An 8,382-nucleotide genomic window follows, 5' to 3' on the forward strand; every position below is an offset into this window, starting at 1 on the left:
AATGCATCGACAGTAAAACATGGTGACATGACAGCTGGTAGTTGAATTTGTAGCGTTAAATAAACAACTTTCTCACATCCAAATTAAGCTCCAGCTTGTTGATCTCATCGCTGGCCTGGTTGAGGTGCTCTAGTTCCTCCTGGTAAACACAGGAAAAGCCATGAGCATAAAAAATATTTATCACCATTGTCAGTTTTCATCAAAATTGTAGTATAGTAGAACCTCGATTTAATGGACCCGGAACCAACGGACAGGAAATAGTGGAAATAGTGTCCAGTCCACTCAAAACGCCTTTCGTACAGTTAGTTCGATAATTGGCTGCATAAATGGTGGCTGCCTGCTCAGTCAGGCTAAAATGCACGTCAATGTGGCGGCCATGTTGGCAATGGCGACCTTCACATCTGTTGTGTTGCCTTCAATAATCAGTCCTTTAGTTCAGTTTTCAAGCTCCTTTTTTGCACGTCTACTTCTCCTGGTTCATTCTCTTCTCGTTCTAGAAACTTCCCCTTTCAGCTACTCTCGCGATAATTCAGTAACATTAACAATACTACATTTTCCTCCTTTGCTTAGAATAAAAGCTTATTCATAGTACACTTCCAATAATTCTTTAAATTATTCTCACAACTTGACTTTCCTATTTCTTAAGCTTCCGTATCAAAATATTCCAAAATTTATTTATTTTTTATTTTTTTACATTCAGTGACACAAAACAATCACAAAAATAACCTTTTTTTTTTTTTCAAACATATCTAACGGATGGGCTTTCTAATTGCATGGCCCTTCCTGGTTGTGATGACATCAGAAGGTGGTATCTCGACCGTAGGTGTCATCTCTGCCTCTGGAACATCCACAGTCTCGTTGGTTTGAGAGTTGGAGACCAGTGGAGGATCATCAACATTAAAGTCAATTACCACTGGTGCGTGTTGAAGATGTTTCCCATTTCTGATCACTTTTGATCCATCCTCCGTGTTAACCAGCTCAAGAGTTGTCGGCGGTGTTTCTCAGAAGAATATAATGAACATCCTTGAATGGAGAATCTAGTTTCCCCTTCTCCATACTGGCAATGTCACCAACTTTGAAGTTGTGATCTTTTGCTCTGCTGTTCTGGTCAGCATACTGTTTCATTTTAGATTTGTACTCCTCATGGTGGTTTCTGACTTGTTGCTTTCACCTCTTTTGTAGTTCCATCTGTCTTTTCCAAATTCGGACACTTTGTTTGAATGTCTCGTCCAAGCATAAGCATAGCTGCCGTTTCTCCAGATGCTTTGTGTGGTGTTGAGCGTACTGCCATTAATATCTTTGGAAGTTCCTTTTTCCACACTTTTCCTTCACATTTTGTTGCTCTGAAGGCTTTCTTCAAGTACCTGTGAAACCTTTCACTTTTTCCATTGCTCTTGGGATAATATGGTGATGCTCTGATATGCGTAATTCCACGTCTGAAGAAAAACTTCAAAAAGCTGTCCCACAAACTGTTTACCATTATCGGTAACAGCCTCAAAGGGATATCTGTCAGCTCATTGATCACAGTGTTTGATGAAATGTCCGAAATAACCACAGCCTCCGGAAAGGAAGCTTTGTATGGACCACTCCTTGGTGAGTCTCGTGTCCAATCCTTAGTGCTTGTTTCACCATGACTCTTGATAACATTATTCTGTCTTCTCTCATCACAACTCCATCAAACGTGCTAAAATCTTCAGCACACACATCTGTTGTAAGGTTGTAATCCTTCCGGAATTTTCCTGTCTCCACTATTGAGCTTAATTGTCTCAAAGTGTCATCCGTCACTGTTTTCTGTTTTGTCCTCTAGGCTCATGGCTTGTACATCATGCATTGCAACTGACAACACACTGTTCACATACAATTCCACATAGTCATTGTTCTCTGCCTCTGGCAAAGGAAGTCGTGAAAGTGAATCTGCTATATTGGATTTCCCAACTATGTGTTCGATGTTGTAGTCTCTGTATTCGTGGTGGTGACAGTGTATATTTTTCTGGGTTGAACATGTAAATGAGGAGTTTGTGGTCTGTTTGCAGTGTAAACGTGGCCCCCCCACAAGTATGTTCCACATCCCAGAGCTTCCTGCTCAATCTGTGAATAACAAAGTTCTGTCTGTGTCAATGAACGGCTAGCATAGGCTATTCTGTCCATCTAATTGTGTCTGTAGCAAAACTGCACCTAATCCTACAGGACTTGCATCACTAATGACTATTGTTGGTGCATTGAGTTTAAAATAAGCCAAGCATGGCTCACTCACCAATGCTTCTTTCATTGCTTGAAAAGCTTGCTCTGTTTCTCTTGTCCACTCCCTTTTCTGGTTAGCTTTTGTAGTGGTTCTGACAAGTTTGCGTAGTCTGGTATGAATTTCATCAGAAATCCACATGTGCCTAGGAATGAGTGGAGTGACTGCATTGTCAGGTCTGGGCTTGCAAACTGCTTCAACCTTCCTTGGATCTGGTTTGATTCCTTCTGCGGTTATCACATGTCCGAGCATCTCTATATGTTGTAGTCCAAAAATGCACTTCATGCAGAACAAGTGACTTGGTATGTATCGTCTCGTGTAATGAGAAAACAAACAGCCAAATTGTGTTTACCTCAGTGTTTAACCTTTAGATGGCACCAAACACACGTTGTTTGCCCCCAAATCAAGCTTTAAACAAAGATGTACTAAAATGTAAAAATAATGACCAGGACATGTAGACATCAGTTTATACAGTTTATGAGCAAAAAAGTTGAGTAAGTTATTCTTTAAGATGTGGCCTGTAGGGCAATACTCCAGTACCTAATGTGTTTTGTGTCTGCAGATTCATCACAAGATTATTATTTTTTTTTTTGCCTATAACTCAAAAGAATAAAATGCCTTAAAAATGACCCTATTTAATTTGCCTTATTACTTGTCAACTGCTCCAAATTCATAAATGCACACTCACTACCCTGGCCTATAATGTAAGTGTACAATTTGAAAAAAATTAACTGTTGATTAAAAGAAAAGGAAACCAACTGTTTTGTCATTAAGTGAAAATGTCTTATTTTTTTGTTGTGTACTTTAAATTGCTCTTTATCCACACAAAAATATATTTTATTCAAGTACTCTATAGAATTTTCAGTCAAGTATTCAAATACTCAATAGTTGCAGCCCTACAGTATTTTTTTTTTCTAAAGGAAGTTGTACAACCATATATATATAGATTAATTTTTTTCATTTTATCTATTTTTTTTTATTCATTTCAATGTGTGCTCTATGCAAACTGACTTTTATGAGGAAATTGAAATAATATAATAGCCATTATTTTCAAGCAATTTTAATGACATTTGCTATTATTGGGATATGGAGGTATTTCTAAAAACATCTGTCATTGTTTTTTGGGGACATTTTTATGTACAAGTACTAATGGTATCAGTCTAAAAAAAAAAAAAAAAAAAGTGGTATCGAACATCCCTAAAAATAATTGATTCATTTCATTAATCGATATGGGGAAGGAAAATCAATTTGATATTGATAATTTGATTATTATTTTTTTAAACCCAGCCCTAGAATATAGCTGTGCAATGTTTTACAGAAGCTGTATGAAGCAATTTAAAATATAAACGGCTGTTGTTCAGAAACACTATCTATCCATAATTGTTCTGCGAAGCTAGTGCAGATTTACAGTATATATTTTTTTTTATATCGTCAGTTTTGTTAAGATTTTGTTTTTTATTTCAAATATCGTATTTAAATAAATAAAAAATTGCCCATGTCAACCACCCCTAGCTGAGGGCATTACAGTGATGAGGAATCGTTAGTGATTGGTGAGTTGAGACAAACCATCTAATCAAACGCCATCGTGATCACAATGAATAAAAATGATTCCGCTGATTTTTTTTATTTATAATTACAAAATAAAGTTAGAAATTGTTAATCTATTGAGAACTGTATTCAGTCATGCTCAAAGTCAAATTGGAATTTCTGTAACTGATATTGTCTCAGTAGTGCGAACAGCCTTCATGTGCTTGTACGAAGCGCACAAAACATGCCTTTTATCAACAATGCTTGCCTTCTTTAAACAAACGGTGACATAATCAGAAGAAAGGTCACATTGTCGTCCTCCATTGTTGCTTGTTTTTGTCTTGTAGCCTCTAACCAACACACCTGAAATCCAGATCAGGGTTCCTGTACAGTGTGTACTAATTTGTGAGGCGTTTGTAGACTGTTCTGTTCTGTCACTATGATACTGTACTTTTCCTTTTGCACTACACAGTAAATGTTGTAGTATATTTTACTCTAAAAGGAGTCAATTTGGTCCCACTCATAACAGAGTAAAATTTACACTCTGAAAAGAGTAAAATTTACTCAAAGTATTTTGTGTGTACGAGAAAATGTCTTTGGTCTCTTTTTGGGTATTTGCAAACAGTAGGGGTGGCATAGCTCATGTGGTAGAGTGGATGTCTCCCAAGCTGAAGGTCGTGAGTATGTTCCTCAGCCCTTCTGTAACGTTTTGCTTTGTTTTTTTATTGGTTTGTTTTAAATAAACTAATCAAATGTACTCTTTGCTTCTGAAATGTATTTAGAATTTCTAAGTGAAAAAACTTTACAAGATTTTTGTCATGGGATAGGCCAATTCTCTCGTACACAGTAAAAATACTTTTACTCTCTTCCAAGTGTAAATTTTACTCTGTTTAAAATGGGACCAAATACTCTTTTTAAAGTAAAAGGTACTCTACAAAATTTACTGTGTTGTGACATAACTGCACAATTGATTACTTGTATAATTATACCTGCTTGGATTACAATTAAAATGTTCCTTGGGTTCCCGGAAAATGTTGCTCTTGAATTAGTTTGTTTCCCCACTTTGCTGGTCGCTCCTATTTTGGTGTTTAGTAACTGTAAGGATAACTATTGTCTGTCTATCTATCTGGGACTGCTCCACGGTTATTTGCTCGGTAAAAGGAGGGACATTCTGTACAATACTTTGAGCTGATTGGACGATGCAGCATCTTGTGCACGTTTGTTTTGACCAATCACGGCCACGGATGAAAATGTCATCTTCGTTTTCGTTGTGGTGGGGACTACGAACATCTTTACCAGCTAAAAATGCACGAAGCACGTCTCGCTATTCAACAAGGAAACGGTGAGTACGTCTGCGATAACAGAATTCATTGTAGCGTCCATTCATCCATGTTAGGTTTGTTTGTTTCTCTTGGCGCTGGCTTCCTGGTTTCGTCACAGCTGCATATCACAAATAGCCCTGAATGCAGAGTGCAGATCGAGGCGTGCCTCAACGTCGGGTGGATTTAAATGTTTGACTCCGCTCACACGGATTTGTCTTATAACGCAAAGTTTTTTGTTGTTTTTTAACAGATTATAGAGTATCGAAAATTACAAACACTCAAGCCTCAGTCAGCCGGGGCGGAGCTAACTAAACGGTTTGAGGAAAAGGCGGAAGTGCAGTACTACATGTCCCCAGCAGATAGCGCACCCCTGGACGGTTGAGGTTAGCATTTAGGTTTCGGTCAGTTTTTAACTCTTTGACCGCCAAAAACGTTTAACGTTTAGTAAAATCCAAATGAGTGCCGCCAAAGACGTTCACTATGTTTTTTGGGGTTTTTGTTGGAAACTGGTGGAGGAAAGCCTTGGCAAGCTGTGCTGAAAGTTTCAAGCAGGTCGAGTTAGTATGACTATTTTTGGGCACTAGATGGCAGCGATGACTCTCTTTGGAACAGATCGGGTAGGCGTCAGTAGAAGACGTGAGGCGGAGCTAGAGTGTTGAGGGGAGACTGCCTGAGGAAGCGAAAATGGCGACCGGTTGCAAGCAGCTCACGCTTGAGCATTTTTTTCAAAGACGAAAAGCATCAACCAATTCTAAAGAGCACATTGATGTTGACGCCGAAGTTGGAAGCGTTGACGCGGCGGCTTCGATCACGTCGTAAAGCCTCACCGGCTAGCGATGCTAACGGCGGAAAACGAGCACTTCTGCACAGGCGGACGTTCAATCGGACGATGAAGAGTACCCCGAGTCCAATGCATATTCATCGGAGGAGTGGGTACAGTCTGATCACGGAGAAGACACTGGTTCTGGACTACGATGCCACCATGAATGGAGTGGATAAGATGGATCAGAACATCTCTTACCACCCGGTATAGGAACTGAAGGACATGAGGAAGCCAGACGTAACACCAGGTCACCGTATCATGATCCTGAGAGTAGACTTGATGACAACATGGCCAAACACACACTGCAGTATATACCTGCTACTCCCCCGGAAAAAAAGGCCGGCAAGAAAGTGCACGCGAAGGGGCAATCGCAGTGAAACTAACCTGTGGGGCAAATCCTGCTGCGTCCCCTTGCACGCAGGGGAGTTTTACACAATATACCTCACAAAAAGAAAAACTGTGTAGTTGAAACAGCCACACAATTGTAAATAGTACCACAGTTGCACACATTTGTAAATAGTTTGCCAAATTGTTTTGTCAAATTGTTGCACTGTTGAATGTAAATAAATGTATTTTGCTATCAAAAAACACTTTTTCATTGTTGGTGGTAGTGTTTTACAGAAGTAAAGCACTGTTTAGGTGTTTGTGGCATCATTCATGGAAAAAAAAGGTGTCAAATTCACTAGAGTGCATGAAATATCGTTTCACAAAAAGCTTGATTTCTCCGTATTTTGGTCCAAAACGGAGCATTGGGTGAAACTAACCTATTTTCTATTGTTGATTACTGAAAAACGGAAAAGGATAGAAACAAACTTTTTTTTTCTGATGAAAGATGAGAGTTCAATCTTTCATTTGGTAGTAGTCCCAACACAAAATTTTCTGTGGACCTTGAAAGATCAGTCAAAATGCTTAAATCAGCTGGCACCCACATATCCTCTTTTCTGAAAATGCTTGGCAGTCAAAGAATTAATTTTCGTTGTTTAAAACATACTGTAATCGTTATGTGGTAGAGTTAGTTAGGTTTAACAACAAAGAAAGAAAGAAGGTGCTTCGAGATCAAAAACCTGTGTGGGCGGAGTCAAACGTTTAAGTCCACCTAACGTTGAGGCACGCCTCGAACTGTGCTCTGCATCCAGGGCTTACTTGCATATCACGCCCCAAGCACAATGATTGATTTGGATCTGTGAAAATCAACGGGCTCGGTACAAGATGTATTCTTCGGCGTTTGTGAACTTCAACTCACAAATACCGCAAGAATTCATCTTGCAGAGCAAGGTAATTTTTTTGATACTAAACAAGAAAATGCTTAATCGTAAAAAAAATATTATGAAAAATATAATTATTTGAAACACTATATTTAAGCAAGTTCCTTTTTGAATGACATTTTTTTATATTCGTTAATTTAAAATAAAAAGGTGTGAATGTATAAATGTAAACAACTCAAAATTAGTAATAACTTATTTTACGACTATGCTGATTTTGTAATTGAGTGTTAAAATGAAAAGGTGCAAATGTGTAAAGTTGAACAACTCAAAATAAGTATTAATAATTATTTATATATTTTTTACGATTAAGCTTATTTTGTAATTGTGGAGTGTAATAATTGAAATTGTAATTGAATTATGATTAATTGCGCAACCCTAACCTGCACACATTTTTGAAAATAAAATAAATAAATAATAATAATAATGTATTAGCCACATTTGTGTAGCATTTCCCCAAACTATTAAATCAGTGAACAGTTAATTTTACTGAAATGAGCAGAATACTGTAATTTGAGCTGACATTTGGAGTGTAAATTGTTTTGCTTGCAAGTCCAAGCCTACGCCAAAATGCATACGTTTAGTCAACTTTGGCTTTTTGAAATGAATTGTATGGGATAATATAAAAATAGATTATGTTGGAGTCAGATGACAGGTGGATTTACCAATTTGAGAGAGCATCCTACCTGAATTCTTGGATCTAGCTCCTCTTCATATTTGCCAGCATCCTCCTCGTCTTCGTCACCGGGTTTCAGCTTGTACTCTGCTTCTCCACCACATCCACGCTCAGATTTCGCATCCTTACATTTGACTGCTTCGTCTCTCCCTCTTCGCCTCAACACCACGGTGCTCCCTTCTCCGCTTTTAGCCTCTTCCCCCGGGGTCTCTTCCCTCAAGTCCGGGCGTTTGGAGCACCCCACGTCGGCCGGACTTACACGCGAGGTCCCGGGCTCCATTTGCGGCCTGTCGCTCTTTTTCCGCTCGAACCGTAGCTCGCCACGAAACGAGGGGTCTTGTGCGTAGCCTACATCAGACTTTTCGTGAAGAAACTTTGCGTTCACACGTTAAAATGTTGCGTTGAGGCTTCCATGTTATTAGAATTCGCCGTCTAGCTAACGCTAGCTAAACGCGCCCCATCCCATAAAGCTTCGCGTGTGACGGTGTACCCAGAATGGTTGCACTTGCACATGACTCCCCACAACTCTTCTT

The 8,382-nt window shown here is 38.9% G+C and overlaps 1 protein-coding gene across 1 annotated transcript in view; it reads right to left on the reverse strand.

Moving 5' to 3' along the window:
- The window catches only part of sh3bp5lb (SH3-binding domain protein 5-like, b), a 43,465-nt gene extending 35,096 nt beyond the window's left edge, over positions 1 to 8,369 (reverse strand). The window contains exons 1-2 of the mRNA XM_086062384.1: positions 7,860 to 8,369; positions 77 to 139 (exon numbers count right to left, since the gene is read on the reverse strand). Of these exons, the coding sequence (XP_085918510.1) occupies positions 77 to 139; positions 7,860 to 8,129 (333 nt within the window). The 5' untranslated portion in view covers positions 8,130 to 8,369. The remainder of the gene's footprint in view (positions 1 to 76; positions 140 to 7,859) is intronic.
- Positions 8,370 to 8,382: the final 13 nt, after the last annotated feature.

The sequence above is a fragment of the Leptonotus elevatus genome, chromosome 19, assembly GCF_054856555.1.
Source record: "Leptonotus elevatus isolate MCC_2025b chromosome 19, RoL_Lele_1.0, whole genome shotgun sequence".
NCBI lineage: Eukaryota > Metazoa > Chordata > Actinopteri > Syngnathiformes > Syngnathidae > Leptonotus > Leptonotus elevatus.